The sequence below is a fragment of the Dasypus novemcinctus genome, chromosome 4 (assembly GCF_030445035.2).
Source record: "Dasypus novemcinctus isolate mDasNov1 chromosome 4, mDasNov1.1.hap2, whole genome shotgun sequence".
In the NCBI taxonomy this organism is placed as follows: domain Eukaryota; kingdom Metazoa; phylum Chordata; class Mammalia; order Cingulata; family Dasypodidae; genus Dasypus; species Dasypus novemcinctus.
In genome coordinates this window covers 116,231,088-116,253,881 of record NC_080676.1, presented here as the reverse complement: position 1 = coordinate 116,253,881, position 22,794 = coordinate 116,231,088, and the positions used below count along the sequence as shown (strand labels likewise).

Here is a 22,794-nt window from a genome sequence, read left to right as displayed (position 1 = left end):
TATTTCTTTTTTGTGCCTGACAGCACTGGTTGTACAATGCTGAAGAATATTCATTTTTGTGAATTCATATTTCTCTGTGGTATTAACAGCCTGAGTGTATTCTGGGAGAGATTTTATATTTTTTCAAAATTTTGAAATTTATTTCTTGTCTGAGAAAGAGATTTCATACAAAGTTTTCCAGCAAAAAAACCAACAGAGTTAAAATCTCATAATAGAAATCTTTGTTCTTAACCTCCTCTTGGCTATTTAACATAGGGGACTTCTCATTGGCTTTTTAATCCACATAGGCCTGGCTCCTGTCACCATCTCCATGGCTCTTCTGTCCCCATTTCAACTCTGATTTAGTCATTTAACTCTTCCTTTAAATTCTTCTTCATCTGCAATTCACAGAATTTCAGCTCTTAGTTGCCTCTTTTTCCAAACTCAGGTCCAGGGCCAGCTTTTCTTCTAGACCATCAGGTTGTTTAGTTGAATTGATGTTTATATGCTGAGTTTAAAATCCTTGCAAAGCAGTTGTGTTCTGAAACAGCATTTATGTTTCTCCATGTTAACCTGACATCGCATCATTAGCCTAGAACTTCCTGTGGCACTTCCGGTCAGAAAACCCTGGTCAGCTTTTTGGACAGCATTGATGATCTTCAGTCAAGATCTGCTTTAGAATGGAGGTGGCTTCACTGTGTAGTATAATATGGACTTGGACAAATTTAATTTTTTCCTCTGGAAGGCTTCTGAGGACAACTCAACTTCTATTTTGGGAAGACAGAGTTAAAACTGTACTAAAACTATCACTTTAGCTTTAAAGAAATAAAAATGGAAAATTTTTGTTAGAACATAACTGGGGGAACGTCCATCATTTCCTTAACTTAATTACCCCAAAATTTGCAAAGTTCTGTTATTGGCTTTTACATAGACAACATGTCTGCACCTTTAAAAAGTCAATTATCAATGTTTATATGTATACATTTTTCCTCTTATCTGTTAAAGAAGGTAAACTAGGGACACACCTTTGTGATAACATGCCTTTCTGAATTGCAAAAGTAATGTTGACCAGTTGTGACTTAATAAATTATTTCTAACCTTTCCAAAGCTTTTTTTCTGCAAGTGAAAATCCTGCACCAAAAACTTAAAGAAGTGTAATGATGAAAAATGTTAAGGAACAGGTTATGTAAGAGGTGGTAAACTGAAAAAATTATCTATCCTAAAATACAATAAATGTTATATTTTAATTTCTTCTTGGAATAAATTTAGAGAAACAAACAATCTAATTATGAAAATTTGTATACATAGGGGCACATCATTAACATTTAATTTCAGACATATTACTCCAGTTATTGCCAGCATTATTCTTCTAAATAGTATTAAACATCATGTAATTAAGAAAAAGTTATATGCTTCACAATCATGATCATAAAAATCACATTTTCAAGGAGATTAGCAACAACTGAATTGCAACATAAATGATCCAAGTGATTTATATTTCAAAATCCTTTATAAATGCTGTTTTAAATCATTGTTCATGCAATTAGCTCCCTGTGACATTTAATATGCTGAATAATCTATGTGTTTGTTTTTTCTTTGCATCAAAATAGGTTGAAAGCAAACCAAGTTATTTTCTCTTTTTTTCCAAATGCTAAGACTTTTCCAAACCTAAATAAGTTAATGAAAATAAATATTACATGTGGCTAATGTGTTATACTTTGATCTTTCAAGTTCTATTTTTAGGAAATTATATTACCAGTATCATTTCCTAAAAATAACATGAGATGGAATTTACTTAGTGAACTCAGTTTTCTTACCCATTTTATAACTAATACAAATTTGTCCACAGAAATACTTTTTTGTGCAATGCTACTAAGTGATGGTCATAATTAAAGTTGATTATCATGTACCAAATAGTAGTAGTAGCAGAAGTAACATAGGGAAGTGAATCCACTGATTTACTTTCTGGTGCCTCCTGGAGAAGACGAAGCAAGACAGCAAGCTGGCACTATGGGCAGGTACGGCAAGCTGAAGCAACAAAATGATGCAAGGAGACACAAAGAGAAAACACAATGAGAGACACAACAAAACAGGGAGTGGAGGTGGCTGAAGCAATTGAGAGCCTCTCTCCTACATGGGAGGTCCCAAGTTCAGTTTCAGGTACCTCCTAAAAAGAAGATGAGCACACAGTTGAATGGATACAGAGAGGAGAGAGCAAGCACAAACAATGATGAGGGGAGACGGAATAAATAAATAAAGTAATATAATAACCATTTGTAGAACATGTTTAGCTTTATAAAACACCAACATATTCCTTACCTCATTTAATCTTCAAATCATTATTATTATCTGCATTTTTATAGATGAATGTTTGGAGGCTTGGAGAATTTGCCTTGCTACTATGATTACTTGGTAGAAATAGAAAACCAACCCATGTTTTCACCTCCAGATCTGTACTCCTTTTATTATGTTACATGGTGTTAGAGGATGATAGGCAAGGTATAGTCATTTTAATTTTACCCATTGAAGAAGCTGAAATCTTAGAGGAGTTAAGTGATGAATTTGCTAAACATTCGTTTATTTTACACACACAATGTGTAGGAGATTTGCTGGTTGCTGCAAAGTAACTAGGGATACATGAATTAAAGGTTCTTCAGAAGATCATAAACATTCTGAATAGTTTCACAAAACAGACGCTTACTTATGAGTGAAAACAGTCTTCTCAAAAAAAAAAAAAAAAAAAAGGAAGACACAAAAGGAAGGAAGACATACAAAAGGGATGAAGGATTTCCTAAAATATTTCTTGAAATGTATGGGAAATTATGAAAACCATGAATTTTTAAAATCGTGCTTATGCTTTTTTGAATTAAGATCACTAGGGTGTTACTCATTGTAAGTTTACTAAATGTTGCCTTAGTCGTCAGAGTTAAAATGACTTTCTAAGTGTTCTTGTTCAATGTCTTTGTAGGTATTGGGAAGAGTGAATATTCCCTATCAATGTTACTTAATGATGTTTCTTAATGTGTATTCCAAGAATGGACAGCACTGATAGCAACTAGGAGCTAGATAAAAATACAAAGTTTGATCTCTACTCCAGGCTTACTGAATCAGAATTTGCATTTTAAAAAAATAGTCAAATTATACTCATTATGTCCTAGTCCATAGGAAAAGAGGGACTGAATCAAGGATTTACTGGAGATTGCATAGTGTGAGGCTGTATTGGAAATTGAAAAGGCAGATTTTGAGGGCTGAATATGGCACTACTTTGCTGCTGTATGATCTTTAGCAGCCTGTAAGATGGGAGGGTTGGACTAGATATTCTTCACATCTCTATTTCTAGCAGGCTTTTATTTCTCTAAATTAATTGGTATATAAAAATCAATAATGATATTTGCAAGGAATTTTAATATTTGTGTATATTTAAGTGATTATTTTAAAAAAAACAACTCCTTTGGAATCTTAACAGTGGTACAACTTACTTCCCCTTGGATTAGTACATTTATTTAAGGATTTAGCAAATATTGGCTTTGTTAGTGGAAAGTTCTGGGTTCTAGGTTTCTAGGTTCTTGGCTTATGTTGCAGAAAAGAATCTAAGGACATGCCATAGGGTAGGCAAAGGAATAAAGAGTTTATTAAGAAACAAGAAAATGAGAAGAATACATGGTCCAAGGAATAACCCACTGGTGTGCTGCAGAGATGCACACATGGGACTCCAGGTCAGGCCTTTTAAAAATCTTTCTTCCTCGCTCTTCATAATGTTGGGGTGGGCGCCAGTTGTTTGCTGTTTGATTGGTTGCCCCACCTGTTAGTTCTCAGGGGACCAATGGTGAGGCCTTTTGTTTGAAGGTATCTGGGGCTTCCCCTTGACACTGAACAGGATTCTCATTCCAAACAGGAATCTCATTCCAAATGGGATGCTCATGATCAGGGTCTCCTGGGGTCTTTCTGGCAGTCTTTTCCTTAGAAGATTTCTGGGCGGGGTTTCACAACCTTATGGTCTGCTGGCCATGTTGTCTGCCAGCCATGTTGTCTGCTGGGCCTCAGCTACCTTCCCACTTTCACCTTACTAACCTGTCTCAGCTCTTGGTTTTAGATTTGGGGTTTTGTTGGTAAATCAATTCTTTTAAAAACCTCAGGAGGGGAAGTGGATGTGGCTCAAGTAATTGAGCTCCCATCTACCACATAGTCTGACCTGGGTTTGGTTTCTAGAGCAAGACAGTGAGCTGATGTATTGAGTGGGCTCAGCAAGTTGATGAAACAAGAGACACAAGGGGGAAAATATAATGAGCAATACAATGAAGCAGGTGGCTCAAGTGATTAGATGCCTCCCTCCCACATGGGAGGTCCTGAGTTTGGTTCTCAGTGCCTCCTAAAAAGAAGACCAGCACACAATAAACAGACACAGTAAATGCAAATAACAAGGGGGTGGGGAGAAATTAAAAAAAAAAAAAACAAAACCCTCAGTAGGCTGTTGCTTTATTTGCATTTTTTGATGCCATGAGACAATGGTTAAAAACCAATATGAGTGTTCTCATGTTCAAATATGGTTCTCAAATCTAGTCATTATCCAGAAGGTTTCCTGCTGGAGCTTTGGTTACTTTGCTCATCTATGTTCACCTTAGCTTCCTTTGTCCAAGCTTCTTCCTATTATACAATGACACAGGGCAGTTTTCCTCCAGGCTGTGTCCCAAGAGGGGATTCTTCATATTGATGGTAGTTATTTAATTAAGCAGAGCTTGTCCAGTGACCATATTTGAGGTGACTAATGAACAAGATGTACCTGGGAAGGGCTTGGGTGGGAATTCTCTTTTCCCACTTCTCTGGCTTTCTGGCTCTTCCCTGTCCCAGTCTTATCTCCGTGCTTTTTTATCACTCTGACTTGGCCTACACTGATCTTAATTTAGGATGGAGAATGCATCATTTGCCATCCTGTGAACCCTGAAATTATCTCTTTTTCAGCCTATCTAAATATCTAGCTTCTTTGAGCAGGATTGTTCTCTGTACTTTTTGGTATCAGATGGGAAACCATCTCAGCTAAAGCTTGTCTTTCTAATAGATCTTTGTTAAAGGTTTCAACAAATACCCAAAACCCTGTAAAATTCAACCTTCTTCATAAAAGACCCCTAAACTCTTGCCTTGGAAGGTACATTTTCTTGGGCCTTTTCTTTAACAGATAACAGTGTGACTTCTTACTTTGTTACTCCTTGACATGCATGACTAATTTATCAACCAAGGATGGGCTCTTCATTGCTTAGCATTGCACCTTCTAAAGCAGGAGTTCTCAACTAGGGAGGGGTCCATGGATCCTGAAGCAGTCTGTGGAATGAATACAGGGGGTCCATGAGCTTAAATTGAAAATTCAAAAAACAGTATTCTTTTGGGGATGTATTGGTGCATGTGTGATATATTTATTAAATAATCCACAATATTGTGTGGACTTAGTAAGGGGTCCATGGTTTCTCCTGACTGGCAAAGGGGTCCATGGAACAACAACAACAAAAAAGGTTAAGAACCCATGTTCTGAAGAGTTTGTTATTGTGAGAGAATTTGGGAAGAATATTTCATCTACAGAATAGGAAGATCTAAAATAACAAAAAATTATCTAAAAGTTAAAAAGGTAATTGCTGAAGAATCATATTCAATAGGAAGTCTACAAAATCTGTTAGCAATACAAAAGATAAATTTGAGGAAATTTACCAGCATACAGCAAGAAACAGAGATAGAAAAGAAGAAAAGAGATCTGCAGGTCAGATATAGAAGATCCAATATTGGGCTAGTAAGAATTTCAGGGGTTTTATTTAGCCAGTAGAAGAAAGGATGTAAAAAAGAAATTTTCATATTTTCAGAAGGAAAGAGCCAATCTAATGCAAGGAGCAACTGAAGACACTAAGTGAACCACAACAATCAAAAATAAGGTAGGAAAAACCCATATGCACAAATATCAATGGGCACTCCCCACCACCACCCTGTCCAATTGCTAAGACACATACTGTGGACATTTCAGACCTACTCAGATTAAGAAAAAATCTGAAAGCTTTGAGAAAAAAACAAATGAGTGTAGAGTGAGTCACTACACAGTACACATCATGGGAGTACAGGCTCAGGCACAACAGAGATTATCAACAAATGGCCGCTTTATTACTTACATAGTATAAAGGGTCCAAAGGAACAGGGAAAGAGATCCCATCCTGGCCTGTCCCCTGGAGAGACCAACTGTTTGAGTCAGAGTCTGTGGTCAGCAGCTCTACGCACCCAGCTTCAGAGAGGAAAGATGCATGCGCTGCCTGAATGTGGGGTGTTTATAGAACCCCAGGGAGAAGGGGCCCTGCCCAATAAGCAAAACGCTTGTATCGAGCAACCTTTGTGCAGAGTTCCTGCCTTAGCAAGCAGCAGTAACTGCTTGTTTGGATTTCAGGTATGTTCTGCTGTCAGACTTTTCCATTAGACCTACTGTGCCCTTCCCCTCAGGAATGGAAACACTGAAACATCTGTACACAATAGAAAATGAGGGGTGGTAGATGAGGGCTGGGAGATGGCTGCTAAGTGTGTCTGTGCTTTCCCCAGCAGTGAGATCTTTTTATTCCCTTTTCTAAATAGGGTGATGACACTATTTAGAAGTGTATTTTGGCTTCATATCAGAAATACTACATGGTAAGAGGTAAGGAAGCTAGGACTTTTTAAAATAGAACAGACATTGCCTGTACCACTTCTGCTGTCCGGGTTATACACTGATATTGATTACTGTATAGCGCCATCTCTGCCTCATTTGTTGCTGCTGCTGTTGCTGGTTCCACTGGAATAGGTGCTCACTCTCTAGTCTGAATTTTTAGGCTTCCTTTAATTCGAAGTCCTAACTTGTGAGCATCATTGGTCATACTTAGAGTACGTTTTGTGAGAAAATAGATTTTCTTATTCTTAAGTCAATTTTACCCCAGGTTTTCTGTTATTTTTAGCCAGATATGTCTCAACTCCAATAAAATCTGATATCTAGAAATGGGGCATTCCAAATAAGAGACCTAAAATATGGAGTTGGCAGAGTGGAGGAGATTGGGTAAAGGATAGTAAAGGATGGTGAACCTTGGAAGTTGATAGCAACTATTAAGCAACAAGAAGCATTTGATTACTCTGTCTCCAATTGCACCTGGTGACACAGACTACTTGCCTATCAACATTGGAGAAATGGTTGGGGAAAAATAGGGTATTATGATGCATTGGTATTTCTTTCAACAGTCAGCTCCACTGACTTTGAGGTGGCTCATATGAAAATAGAAAGAAAAGAAAATATTTGCCTTTTCTAGAGAAGGTCTTTTAGTCCTGATGTCTATATTTGAGTTGACCTAGAGTCCACTAATCTCTCAGGAAAGGATAGCTGAATTCTCTGAGCTAAAGTTAGGGGAGGTAAAGGCTGAGAGATAGGAGACATAATTGGAGAAAAAGCAATAATAGATACCCAGGTCTCTATTGAGCATCTTCTCCAATCATTCAGGTGACAGGTGGTACAACCATAACTGAGACTATTTTTACAGTTCCTTTAAGGCAGAAGTTCAGGAAGGGAAACAACTCACAGAAGCTTCTGTCTGAGACACAGAATTTTAAAGATTTAAAGATTATGACAAGCACTTTGCCCTTAGACTGTATTTTCTGGAATTGGGGGGGAAGATTAAAATCTTGCTAAGGTTTTTATGGATTTTGTATTGTTAAAGAAACCCGAAGGTTGACTGATAATAGCATTAAAAAAATTCATTCCCTAAAGTAAATTCCAGGTCACCAAACTCCAGCCAAAAGGAAGGTTATTAAAGTTCCTTTGACCCATCTCAGATGTGGCCTTAGAGGACAGAACCGAGACCCATGGAGGGTAAAGAGAAAAAGAATTCACCTTGGAAAGCATAATTCCAGGCAGGTTTTGTTTGTCTATATTCTATACCAATTCATCTTTCCTACATCAATATCGCTGAATATTTCCAATACTGCTGATGTGTACATCTACCTTCCTCCATCCAGCTATGTGCCTCAGGAGATTCCCATTGCATCCTCAAGTCCAGAGGTTGGGAGTTGAATGCATAAGCTCATTTTGGAAATCCTAGCCCTCTTACCAGAGATTCATTTAGGAATGAATAAGTAACCCAAAGTTGGTCATTGAGAAGACATTCACTGGAGAGCTTCTAGGAAGGACTTCATTATTCTTTAAAAGACATGGAGAAAAATGGTCTGTCATACTGCCTCTAGATGTTTCTGGATGAGATGCTTCAAGGTGATATCACCCTCTTGCTAGCAAATGGAGAATAAAGGCAATGGAGGGAGGAAAGCAAAGCCAAGAGAATTATAGTGAATTAGAATTGTTTAAGGGACCATTAATACTCTGTTTTTGTAATTCAAGTTAGACTTTCGTTCACTTGACCTGGAACTCTCCTGCTTATACACATCAAGTAAGAATTTAGGAGAATGCCTATATTTTACTTCTAAGTACTCTGTGATCTACTAGACAAGGCCACAGGTCTCTATGATTCACACTATTCTGATTACTGTTCTGACTCTGGTATCCATTTTGGTAGTCACACCCACCTTGTTTTTATTGATTAAGTACTATCACTTGTCTCCGCCCTCGATCTGAAAATCCCCATTATGTTTAAGCATCCGAGTTCAGTGACAGCAGTTCCCACAGTAATATCTGGCACATGAGAAGAACAACCACATATCTCTTCAGGGATGTTGGCATTAACCTCACAAATTTATTCCTCACAGTCCTGGTCAAAGGTGTGTCCTCTGTCTTATATGCTAAATCCATTCTAACATTCCAATATCTCTAAACCTTTGGATTCCCTCATCTACATTATACCAGGGAAGTTCTGGAATTTTGGCTTTAGACAAGGTAGGTCACCATTTAATCCATGCTCCAGCCAACCACCCAAACTGTCAGAGACCTTTCTAATCCCTTCAACATTGAATCCAGAATCTTTGTCTAGTGGGCCTATATCAATAATTTCAGCTGTTCCAGCTTTATATTCCTTCCCTAATTATCCCACACCCTTAATATCCATTACCACACATATTCTCCAGATTTCTGCCTATATATATATTGGAAAAATCATGCCATTCTTTTGGACTGTAGTATACTTCCTCATGGATCACACCTTGTACCTTACCTTTTGGGCCCTTTTGGGACTTCAGACTAGTAAGTCTGGAAGAAAAGAGAGGTGTTGGGGTGGGTCATAAGAAGTATTAGAAGGGTCTAGTAAGACAACTACCAGAGGACATTCCTTTACAGCGTAACCTGGTGAAACAGGATTAATCTTTTTAGAAGGGGTGTGAGTGCTGTTTCCTCAGGGGAGGTGCTTATAGATTTATCAAGCATATTGTGTTTAATCTCTTCAGGTGGAGGTTGGATGTCTGATTCCTCAGGGCAGACCAGTGATTGGGAGGCTGATACCTCAAGGAAGACCATTACAAGTTTATATGGCAAAGATTCAGCATAATCTAGGTTTTTCAATGCCCTACTGTTATTGCTATCAACCCATATGTCCCTATTCCGATTTTCAAGATCCCATTCCTTTCCAGTCAATGCCCTCACTTTAACAGCAGATACCCTGCAAGGTTGGGAATTCAGTTTGCATTGTAATTCAGCCACTAGCACAATGAAACTCTGGTTCTGTTTTTCAGAAATCTCAAGTTTGTGAGTATACAAAATAAGATTTTCTTTCAAGACACACATAGAAACTTCCACGTCCTCCATATGGAGCTGAAGTTGGGCATTTGATGCCTTGGGCTCATCCTTTTCTTTTATAACTGTATTCAGCATATTTAAGGCCAACCAGCCAACATCATTATACCTTTTAACTTGACAAAACACTGTTGAGATATCAAAAATGCTCTCACCAGATCCTTGCCCCTTATAAGCATTTGAATAGCAACATCCAGTGGTGGGATTTTGTGTATTTCTATTGCCAACTCACATCATGGACTGTCAGTGCCAGGAGAAGGTGACTGGTTGAAGTAGGTATGGAAAGTCTCCCTTCTGACTGCTGAAATGATAAGTTCTCCTTTTGATTAAAATGATTAGATGAGATTCTCTTATTGTTGAAGGCAATTTCCTTAGTTAATTGTAGATGTAATCAGCCATAGATATAACTGACTTACTGAAGATTTAAATCCATGAAATGTTCTCACAGTAACAATCAAGTCAGTGTTTGCTTAACTCACCAACTGGACACCATAACCTAGCCAGACTGACACATGAACATAACCATCACAAGCTTATATGAATTGAAAATGAGTATAAATGATTTTTTTTCCTTAAAAAATGTCCTTTGATACTAAAAAGCACTTTTGGCTCCATTTCATAGTTAAACTGATGGTTGAGTAATACCATGCTAACAAAACAGCTTTTTCATTAAACATAATCCTTTCGTGAAATTTAAACAAAATCTAAATTTAATTATAAAATAAAAAAGTGTACAAACTTTTAAACTAAAAGATGTGCTACATAAGTTCATAATTAAAATAATTAAAGCAACATTGGACTGTTTGATACTGATGAGCTGTATCTCCTGAAAATGTTATCTGATTATTCAGAAAGAAAAACAGTTCTCATGTAGTCCTAACAGTACACAGAATTTTGCTGAATACTTATTGCATTGCAACAAGAAGGAAAAAATTTTGAATTCAAGTTATTCATACTATATTATTAACCTGAAAATCTTAAATAAAATTTATAAAATGGTCAGTATTTAACCATTTTAGTCAAGCCTATTTGTAATTGTGTATATGTTAACTATTTTTTTTCATAGAACAGTGGTAATACTGTACGTCAATCAAAATTCTTAATGTTTTAGTTTTCTATACTGCTCAAGTAAATACCTTGAAATGGGTCAGGTTAAATAATAAGAATTTATTCCCTTACAGTTTGAGCCTGAGAAAAGTCCAAATCAATGCTTGATCAAGGCAATGCTTTCTTAAAAAAGACTGGTGTCTGGGACTGGCTGCTGGTGATCTTTGGTCCTTAGTTTGTTATATGGAAAGGTACATGGCAGTGACTTTAGTCTCTCCCTTCTCTTCCTGATTCCATTGATTCCAGCATCTGGCTGCTCTCTTTGTGACTTTTATTTCCATCTGTGTTTCATTCTGTTTATAAAGGACTCCAGTAATAGAATTAAGATCCATCCTAATTTGGGTTGACTACACCTTAACTAGAATAACCTCATCAAAAGGTTCTAGTTAAAATGGGTTTACACTCACAGGAATGTATCACATTTAAGAACATGATTTATGATTCTTATTTTGGGGAATATACAGCTTCAGATCACCACAGAGTTCATGATTAGGAAAAATTTATTCTAGGTTAGAACGAAGTCCAATACACTTGGAAGCAAAACTCTTAACAGTTCTTTGTTGTGGTGAATTACATTATGTACCACAATTTAGATACATTCCTGGTCTTGATTTGCCTTTTCATGAGTGTGAATCTCTTGTAAATAAGATTTCTTGAAAATGTTATTTTAGCTAAAATGAGGCCCATTTGAATGAGATTGGGCCTTAATTAGGATTACTGGAGTCTTTATAAGCTGAAGAAATTCAGACAGAAAGAGAGAAAGTCATGAGGACGAACTGAAAGGTGGATGCCAGTGTAACCCAAAAGAACTCCTATGAGAAAGGAAAGGCACCACATGTGATGAGCAGCAAGGATACAAGTCAAGGAACTCCATGGATCACCAATAGCCAGCACCATATTTTTACTGTTTTGGTAGAGAAAACCTTGACTTGCTGTTCTTAATTTTGTACCTCTCCTAGCCTCAAAACTTTATCTAATAAATCCCCATTGTTTAAGCCAACCCATTGTGTGGTATTTGTCATAGGAGCCTGGAAATTATGACATTTATTTATTTAAAATTATTGTTTAATTCAATCATTGTATCATTAATTACAGCAAAGAACGATTGGTGCCTATTTATTATCAGACCATTACTACTTTCGAACTGTTAACTCAAAGCCAAGTTTAGTTTTTCATACTCATTTAATTTTCCATTTTCACATTTGGTGTTTGACTAAGACAATGGTAATAGAATTTGTAGCCTCCTGTCTCTCTCTTTTAAAATAGCAACCTGTTTAGAGGGCATCTGAGAATTTGTCTTATTGGAACACCATTAATAGAGACAAATTCAGTATTAATGGTCCTGCTCAATTACTGGCAGATGTTTCAGAATTCATGGCATTCCCCCCTTAGTTAAATGGAAGCTATTATATTTTAATTTTCATTGCAGTTTAGCAGAAACTACAAAACTGTGTAATACCTTTCATAATTATGGACACGAAGACCTCTTTAATCATCATCATAATAGAAAACTCTTCTTAAACACCTTCAATCTTTTTTTACAATGAAATAGCCTTTATTCTCATATTGTATATATGTTATATATTAGAAAACTTATAAATTAGCACATTTTTCCAAGTCAAGTTATTTTCTTACTATCACAATACAAAAATGTTTTAAGAATCTTGATATGAATACAAAATCAAGTAATATTGCTGTTATCAAGGACTGATTATTCATCCAGCTCAGACTCATTTTAAAAATACTTTTCTTTAGGAATTCTAGTTATATATTCTACCTTTGAAATATCTTTCTTATTTATGTTCTCTACTTATTTTTTTAAAAGATTTATTTTTCTCTCTCCCCTTCCTTCCCCCGACCCCAGTTGTCTGTTCTCTGTGTCTATTTGCTGCATCTTCTTTGTCCACTTCTGTTGTTGTCAGTGGCATGGAAATTTGTGTTTCTTTTTTGTTGCATCATCTTGTTGTGTCAGCTCTCTGTGTGTGCGGTGGCATTCTTGGGCAGGCTGCACTTTCTTTCACGCTGGGCGGCTCTCCTTACGGGGCACACTCCTTGTGCATGGGGCTCCCCTATGTGGGGGACACCCCTGCACGGCAGGGCACTCCTTGCGCGCATCAGCACTGTGCATGGGCCAGCTCCGCACGGGTCAAGGATGCCCAGGGTTTGAACCCTGGATCTCCCATGTGATAGGCAGATGCCCTAACCACTGGGCAAAGTCTGCTGCCCTACTTATTTTTTATTCTCATGCCAGCACCATAGTTCATTTCTTTAAAATTACCAATTTCAATATTATTTGTCACTTATACTGAGTACTTATTATTTTTTAGGTCCTGAGCTAAATAACTTTCATTTCATTTATTTTCAATATAATACTAAGTTCCCTATTTCGTCATTCCTAAATTACAAAGGAGAAATCTTAATGCTAAGAAAATTGTTGAAGAACACTCAATAAATAGCAGAGCCTATATTTCAAACCCAGATATAACTAATTCGCAAATCCATGTTCTTATTGATTCTGGCATAGTATTTCCTGGTCTACTTCACAGTTAGATGTTTGCAAAAACTTTGTAAATAATTTCTACTGTAAATCTACAAATTGCTTTCAGTTTACTACAAAATATATATTTATTTCAACTTCTCTCAAACTTTTACTTGTTCCACACTGGATGCTGGATTATGTAAAACCATCAGTCGTACATTCACTTCCCTCTCCATATTGTCCCCAAACTCCTGGTTTACCACTCCCATAGCCATCAACTTCCGGTTCTCTCAGAATGCTCGTGCTTTTTCCTCTGCCTTGATTCATGCTCCCACATTTCTACCTTTTGGGATAATATCTATCCTTAAAATCTCTCTAACATGTGGCACCTTCTCTATAACTTCTTTTCAAATCTCTATCCACCCTCTATTCTTCAGCCTCCCTTAATTTCGTACTTGTCTCACTCTTTGTTGCCTTTCCATCCACTACCCTTTTAGTACCAGAGTTATTGCACATCTGTTATTGGAGAATTGTGATGTTTGGTAAGTTTAATACAGATGTCTTTGAACAGTGCCCTATGTGTTTTTATGCTGATTTCTTTCTTACAGAATGCCCTTAGAGATCTCTATTATAAAGAAACTCAGTATAATAAAATAAATTGATAAAGCACCATTTCCTTTACTAGTTTTTACAGTTTATTTGTAGATTGGTTTGATTCAATTTAATTACTTTAAAAAATCAGAGAAGAGTAGCACTACCAACAATTGCATAGGGACTGGAATTCGCTGCCTTTCTTCATTTTTGTTTTGGTATAAAAAGTTCTAATCTAGAGGCTGACCTCCAGTTTGGACTTGACAAGTCACGTTCACTAAGATGACCTTATGATTTATTTTCTAAATTGATACAATTTGAGAGCGATCTGCACACTGCAATTATACCACAACAGGTATAAACCAGGACTTCGGAAAACATGGTCCCTTTAAATAGCTGATATCCTCAGGCAAGTCACTTAATCTCAATGCAATTCAGTCTCGTCATCCATTAATGAAAAGTTTGAAGTAAACAGTTGAAGAATCTTTTGGCTTTAGAATTTATGAAGGCCATAAAATGTTTAATGTGCTACAATTATAAAATGATATCATGATACTAAAATAGTTTTAAATTAATTCTTTACCATGTATTCTGTATTTTGGATTTTGAATTCAGAGATTTGTGAATGCAAGGAATGATGGTGACAAAGAACTCTTCTGGAAAATGATAAAATTTTAAAAATTATTGGAGTTAAGGAGGAGGGTCTTGTTATATTTAGCAGAAGTGAATTCAGTAGCAATAAATATTGATTGAGGAAAGCAAATGTGTCTCAAGCAGATGAGTGCCTGCTTCCCATATGGGAGGTCCTGGTTTGGTTCCTGGTGTTTCCTAAAGACAAGAAAAGTAAAGAGCAAGCAAACAAATGAAAAAAAAAAAAAACAACACAGGGGAGTCATTGTGGCTCAGTGGTTGAACACTATTTTCCCACATACAAGGTCTGGGGTTCAATCCCTGGCCCTGGTACCTAAAAAACAAAAAACGAAAAACATTGAGTAGTTAGGAACACACAATAACCTATTATAGTTTACTACAGTAATTAAACAAAAGTTTCAGGCTTAAAAGAGTTGTTTGGGAGAGGCTTTGGAAATGTGTAGAGGATCTCTGGCAGATAAAAAAATGGGAACTGCTCCAGAGAATACATGCATGGAAGTGGATATGAGAAAAGGGTTTATGTCTGTTTAGGGAGGTATAAATTGAACTAAATGGTTTAAAGATTTTTCTGGATAATCACCTCTAAAGGTTTTAGAAATAATATTTTCTTGTAAAATATTTCACCCAAAGAAAAATTAGTATTGATTTGATTTGCATTTTGGTTGCATGGAGAAATTGAAGTGTTTTTTTTTCCCCCCCTTAAAGTGCCTTTAGCCATGTGTGGTCTGTTGTGCATACCTGTACATCCCAAAGTATGTAGAAGTTGCCTGTATTTCTGAAGTCACCTGCAGATTATCTCAGCATCTTTCTTCAACATTTGTATGCATTTATCCTGTTACCTCATCTCAAATGCCAGGAAATAGCCTGACCAGATGCACATAAAAATATTACACTTTAATGCCATTATTTGAATTTTTTTAAAAAAGGAGAATGATCTTTAATTGTAGATTCAACTGTTATTTGCAGGTGCAAAAGGGAACTTTGGCTACCTCTTTTAATGACCAGTTCTAAGAGTTCAAAGGGGAATTAAAAGGCTAGCACAAGTTAATGAAAGCCTAATTTCACTAGGTGTTGCTGAGAGAAGTTTATGAGTCCTCCAGGAGTTTAGAGTGGGAAGAAACAATTTATTAATAGTAAAAGTAACTCCATTTAGATACTAACTCAGCATCAGAAAGGTGTAAAACTTTTTTTCATTTTTATTTTTTTAAGATATCCCTGCTTGTATTTTAAGTCTTGCCAAGAAAATGATTAAAGTTTGTTATTATTCATGATCTGAGTTTGGAAGACTTAAGTGTGTATCTGAATCTTGCCTACTCCACATTTCAACAGGAATAATTTAGTCTCTGCAAGGAAGGATATTTTATTACTGTGGGAAGAAAAATAAAGAAACAGGATTAAATGGAATATGTTTCTTGGTTCCCACATTAACTGATTTTGAGGTTATTTCTTCCTTCATCTGTTATACTGGAAATAGAAAGCAAGAAAAAATTATATAGTGCATTTCCGTGATTGATTATATGCTGGGTTAATTCCTTAAAATGTAAAGCTGTTTTTTTAAATCAGATTATATTTTGTTTCAACAGACTGAGGTAAATTTTGAAAATTTAATATGAATTGGGAGATAATCTTTTAAACAGATAACACAGATTATCCCTGTATTTAAATAAGATTTCCTTGTACCCATTGTGAAATTATCATGGCATATCTAAATAGGATAACTTTAGTTTGGATGCAATGTCTTCCTTCTTCATTCACTGAGAACTGATTTTCTATGCATATAGCTTTTTATTTTTTATCCAAATGCTTGTTTTCATGATACCAATCAGAAGGAAAATACCAATATGTGCCTATGATTCACAGGACTTTTCTGAAACCAGAATTTAGCTTCTTGTTATTTTATAATTTTATAAAATGTGATCAAGAGCTCAGTTAAAAAAAGACCAATCTTAATGGAAAACAGAATCACAGGGCAATTATTTTTTTATAATTTACACATGATGAGTTTTTAAAATTACATATTTCTTAGGAAATATTTAAAATTAAATAGACACTAAAGCCAATACCAGAATTGAAAAGGTGGTATCCTTCTCTCTTACACATGTGCCATGCTAAATTAGTATACACACACACACACACACACACACAAACACGTACATACCGTATTAGCAAAAGGGGTGCTGATGCAAAATACCAGAAATCAGTTGGCTTTTATAAGGGGTATTTATTTGGGGTGGAAGCTTACAGTTACCAGGTCATAAATCATAAGTTACTAACGTCACCAAAGTCTATTGCCATGTGTTGGAACAAGATGGCTGCCAACGTCTGCAAGGGTTCAGGCTTCCTGGGTTCCTTTTGTTTCAGGGCTTGTTTCTCTCTGGGCTCAGTTGCTCTGCTTTCTCCATAAGGCCAGCTGTAAACTGTTAGGTTAACAGCTCATCTCTCTTCCTGGGGCCTCTGCTGTGTCTAATCGAGCCTTCTCTCTGTTCCTCTGTGTGCTTATTTCCCAGGCTCCAGCATTAAAACTCCAAAGTCCTTTCTCTATGGTGCAGGACTCTGTGAGTCCTACTGACATGGTTCCATCAAAGCCTCAATCATTATTTAATCAAGTGAAAGTGAAATCTCTGAATCCAATATAATTTAATATGCCAGGAGGGATAGACCAGTTTACAAACATAATCCAATATCTGTTTTTAGAATTCACAAACAATATCGAACTGCCACATACACAAACCACTTTCTATGAATTTAGTATTCACACACATATCACAATTTTTCACATCCTGATAATTATACAACTTAGAGAAACTATTACAGATTCCCATACATTCAAACATGCAAACAAAAATTGTAAATAAGTTACAAGAGAGATATTTATAAAATTTGAGTTTTTCCTATATGTCTGAGGCAGTGGTAATTAATTTATAATAATGAGAATAATAATTTATTCATCTTAGGTACTTTACTAGACATTATACCAAATACATTAACTACCTTTCCACATTTACTCCTCATAGGAAAACTATGAGATATGTACTACTATCTTTATTTTACAGATGAGGAAACTGAGTCTTACAGAAGTTAATCTCTCCAAGGTCATAGAAGTAGAAAATGACAGAGTTGGGACTATAATTTTGGTTTTCTTGACATAAATTTTCTTTAAAAACCATATCAGAAATGTGAAAATTCTTTTGACCCTTTTGTATAATTTTCTTTCTGATTATAATGATTTTTAAAATAAAAATGTATTGTTATTTTCTTAATATAAAGGAATCTGGATAACACTAATAATGAATTAATTTATTGACTATTTAAAGTAAGATGTTTTCCACTGCAATTTTTCCCAATGCAAATAAACTTCATATTCTAATCTAATTGCTTTCATAACCAAGTCTTAATTGGCTTAGAAAGAGAAAGATAAATTTCTAAGAGAATTTCTTAGAAAGAGATATTTTCTTTTAAAAATGATGTTAAGATACAAAGTTTACACTTCAGGTAAATCTAGACTAAGAATTTGTGGAAAATAACTTAGAAGCATGATTTTTCAAATTAATAATTTTATCACTTTATCCTTTCTTACACACATTCAATTATATGAGTTAAAAAATATTTTATTCAGAACAAGGGGGATGGAGTAAAAATAATATAAACATACTGTTTATATTAAATGTCTAGTACTTGGCAGTGCTTTTCAACATAAACATCTGGATTTTACCTCAAATCTTAAAAATTGTTGATACAGCAATTTTTGGTAGAAGTGAGGAAGAGAGACTATAAAAACAATGACCTTGATATGAAATAGCAGAAGGGTTTAGGATTAGGAGTTAGGAAAAAATGAGTGCAAATTGAGAAAAGAAGTGCAGAGATATAGGTCAAAGAGAAAAGGCCAAGAGATGAAGAGAGAGGTATGTAGAGGAAGACTAAAAACAGATGCTGAGAGCAGTCAGGGCAGAGTTGGGGAGAGGAGATAGTGATTATGAAAGTTATTTAACCTTTACAGATAGAGAAACAGATATTAAATAGTCTTTAGTGTCTAATGGGAAAGATCAAAAAGGATATTTCTCATGCATCTTTGAAGATAAAATTAGTGAAAACAAAATTAGACTATTTGGACAACAGGGATAGGCAATGTTATTCATAAAAATGGGATGAATATTAATATACTATAAAGGGTTGTGGATGTAAAGGGCTTAATAAATATTTGCTATTATTATCATTATGGCAATTTGATGGTGCTTCATTTGCCATTCCTCAGTTTCCTATGAATAAACTTATTTAGGAAGTAGAGGGATAGAAAATAGTAAAGGGGTCATGAATTCATCCTGATTTGAAATATTTTTTCTATCAAATGCTATGGTAGTTTGAAGCTTTTGTGAACCGCAGAAAATCACGTCCTTAGGATTAACTCATTCCTGTGCATGTAAACTGATTATAAGTGGGAACTTTTGATTAAATTGTGTCAGTTAAGGGTCTCTTGATTCGATTGCATGGTCCAGGGTGGTTCTAAATCATCTTACTGGAGTCTTTTATAAATGAAGGAATAAAAAGCTGCAAATACTGGAAGAAAGTTGCAGAGACAGAGAGGGACCCAGAAGCTGATAGAGAGCTGAAGCTGAAATCAATGGAACAGAAGCTGAGAGGAAGCCTCTTTAGGCAAACAGGAAACAAGGAGGCCCAAAGCAGAAAGAAGAGATGAGTGGATGCCACCAGAAGCCTGATTGTGCTAGCTCAGGAAGAAAGTATCTTCTGATGATGCCTTGATGTGGACACTTCCACAGCCTCAGATCTGTTAGCTTTTGAACTGATAAATCTCTCTTTTAAATTCAAACCCCTTTCTGGTATATTTATCCCAGCAGCTTTTAGCAAACTAAAACAAAAGGCCTTATAGAGTTTCTACCTTTTTTTTTTTTTGTTTGTACTTTAAATGTAATATTTTAGGGAAAATACAGCAGAATTCTTTTCATAGTACCACAGATCATATTTTTAAGCATATAAAAGTTTTTTTCAATTTGTATATTTTATAACAGAAGGTATTAAATAGGTAAATCATATAATCAAAAGTTGATTTATCTCCATTCATTATGTGTTTGGTTTTTCCTGGGATATTTAAGAGATATTAGACAAAGAACAATGGAGCTTAGACAGAAACTTGTTAAATCATAAAAACATGGATTCAAAAGAATTAGATATATCTCTTAAATAAATCTTTTAGGTTGGAGCCATTGAGAGTATTTTATATCAAAAAATCATATAAATATTTTTCAATAAACAAAAGGTTATGCAGTGCTTATGCCTAGTAGATTGTAGAAAGCTAACATATTACTTGTCATTGTAACAGCATTTGAGTTTGTTGCATGACAAGAAAACAAATCTCTTGCATTGGAAATAAAAAAGACTAATATGGCTAGCTATTCCTAAAATGATATTTTAAAGTATCTTATTTCATTTTTATCCTAAGTGTTTAGCATTTGGTCATTATCAAATACACTAAAATACAGAAATGTTATGCATATTTAACCCATTTAATGCATTTGGAACAAAATCGCATTACTGAAATATGATCATTTTAGATTCAGACAACTAGGAGTTTTTTGTTAAGTGAAAAACATGAATCAAACAATATGATGGCAATGTGTAACCTACCAGATTTACCATTGGGGGCTATGTTCTTGATTTTGTATAAGCAAAACACTTGAATTAGACATGCGATGTAATCAACAGGTCTCTTAATATGCCATGGTTTTCCATAAGATTCTTCCTTTTGTTTGCACAGCTGCTTTCTAGAGACCTGTTGTGTATCACATTTCCCTTACATTATTCTCACTGCTATTTTAAACTTAGTGACCATTTCCAAGAAGAAAGTTGCTTTGCACGAATGTTTGATCCTATGAAAACTTTATCCACAGTTTCATTTTAATTGTTTAAATTTCTTTATTGTCAAGACATTTGAATTTTACCTGGTTTTTAAAATGTTGTTTCATATGAGGTAGAAATGTTGTTAGTGCAAATTTTAGTCTAGAAAATATAATATAATGTATTCCAAAATGTGTTTTTATTCAGTCACATTGTTAGGAAAATTTATGTTATAGGGCAATTGATTTACAGATTCATTTATTGGTTTTGAAGAGAAATCTCAAATCTCAACCTCAAAAGTTATATTGGTTCCAAAATAAAATAGATAGATACACCAGTGACATGACCTTATTAACAAATTACTTGATTGAGGTCAATATACTTTATATTGGAAACAAATAGCAGATTAGCAAGACATTATGCTACTTGATTATATATGTTATCTTCTTTGGTTGACTCTTCCCTTCTTGCGAGTTACAGCATAAAATACACATTTTTCAGTATAGCATACAGAGTTCTTCTTCATCTGGTTCTAACCTAATCTTTCAGGGGTCATCATTGGCCTCCCTCTTCCAAGGTTCAGCATTAATCCCTCAGCGAATTTCTCACTCTTCCTGAAAGGTTCTTTCAATTCCTTTTTTGTCTTTTTACAGGATAACCTTACCCTGATTTTTCCATACTACAATGATCCTTCAAACTCAGTTCATATGTCCCTTCCTCTTTGAAGTTTTTTTGGACTTCCCATCTGATAAAGAAGTTTGCCCCTCTCATAAAATTGTCAGTGAATGAAAGTATGAAGAATTCTTGATTTGACACTATACATACATGTCTGTTACTTGAGAGTTAAAAAAGAGCCTCAAATTTTTAAATTATGTTTTTTTTTGTTGAAAATAGTGATGGTTTTCATAATTCTGAAAGACAATATTATTGATAATCACTTTCTATTTATCTTGGTGTCTGGTACTTTGCAGATTCTCATAATACATTTGTTTTACTGACATTACTGGGACTACTGGCTGTGTTGTCACACAAAGCACACATAAAAACTATTTATTTATTTATAAATCTTAAAGAAAATGATCTGTTTGAATGGGATCAGAGGCAACATTTTAGGCATGATGAATTAAGGAAAATGACCTAGGGAACACATTTGAAATATATGGGACAAAAAAATAGATATTCTTATATAGAAATAGCTCTTATTCTTAATAACAAAAATCTGAACACATATTTTGAAGCATTGGAGAAAGAAAATGACCAAAGAATTAACAGCAGAGAAGTGGCCATAATCTAGAGATATTCAAGACATGCATATTAAAACAAGAGGACACAAGGTGGAGAACAGCAGAGAAGGATAACTATTTAAAATATATTAGAACCAGTATTGACAAGGTAGCTAAATGTCACTTCTATATTACTAATGGGAATGTAATGTTTCTTCTGTTACATAAAATAAAGCTATGATAATGATCTTCAAAGCCTTGTTTTTAATTAATAATATTTGGCAAAACATAAACAAAAAAAGACATATGTTCTATGGACATTTATTAAAATTGTGTTTTAGAAGAATATTAAGTAGTATGAGATATCCAAATATCCATATAATTAAAACATATTATAAAAAAGGAAAATGAGTAATATATCATATTTATATAAAAATGCAAATAATTGGAAATACTGTAATGATATAAACACCAATTATTCTGGTTAATGGTATTACGGGTGATTTTTGTTTCCTAGATCACATTCTTCTCTATTTTTTAAGCTTTCTTCAATAAAAACATGTTACATTTACCATCAGAATATTTAGATGATGAATCATGCAGGTTATTATTTAGTTAGTCCTATCTTTGCTAAGACAGAAACAAACTAAATTTTATTTTAAGGAATATATTTTATCATATGGTGAATAGTTATTTCCTTGACTAATTGATGAAACAATATAATGTATATTTTTATAAAACTTCAATTTAATTTAGTACATACAGAAGAGCAAATACATTTCAAATAATCTTCTTCTTACCTAAAATATGGTCTGTGCTGTCAATTTGTATATATTCTGCATTTTCAGTATTTGGTAGCTGTTTTAATTTGCTTGGCTGCCAAAATGCAGTATGCAAGAAATGGATTGGTTTTAGAATGGAGATTTAAAGCTTACAAGCTTATAGTTCTGTGGCTGTGAAAATTTCCAAATCAAGGCATCTTCAGGCCATGCTCTCTCGCCAAAGACTGGCAATTCTAGACTCCTCTGTCACAAGGCAAGGCACATGGCAGTGTCTGCTGGTCTCTCCCTTGTCTTCCAGGTTTCATTGCTTTCAGCTTCTGGCTTCTCTAGTTTTCTCTCTCTCATCATCTGAATTTTACTCTCTAATAAAGGATTCCAGTAAGAGGATTAAGACCCGCCTTGGGCCACACTTTA

At 34.9% G+C, this 22,794-nt stretch overlaps 1 protein-coding gene across 10 annotated transcripts in view; it reads left to right on the top strand.

Annotated features, from left to right (window-relative positions):
* CSNK2A2IP (casein kinase 2 subunit alpha' interacting protein) overlaps positions 1-22,794 on the top strand; it is a 124,282-nt gene that overhangs the window by 88,508 nt on the left and 12,980 nt on the right. For 2 of the 10 annotated variants that reach the window (XM_071214890.1, XM_058296039.2), the window contains exons 3-4: positions 5,826-5,894; positions 6,577-6,637. The exons of 7 other annotated variants lie outside the window; for them this stretch is intronic. In XM_071214890.1, coding sequence (XP_071070991.1) covers positions 6,628-6,637 — 10 coding nt within the window. In that variant the 5' untranslated portion in view covers positions 5,826-5,894; positions 6,577-6,627. The remainder of the gene's footprint in view (positions 1-5,825; positions 5,895-6,576; positions 6,638-22,794) is intronic. One more of the 10 variants, XM_058296038.2, reaches the window with a different exon arrangement.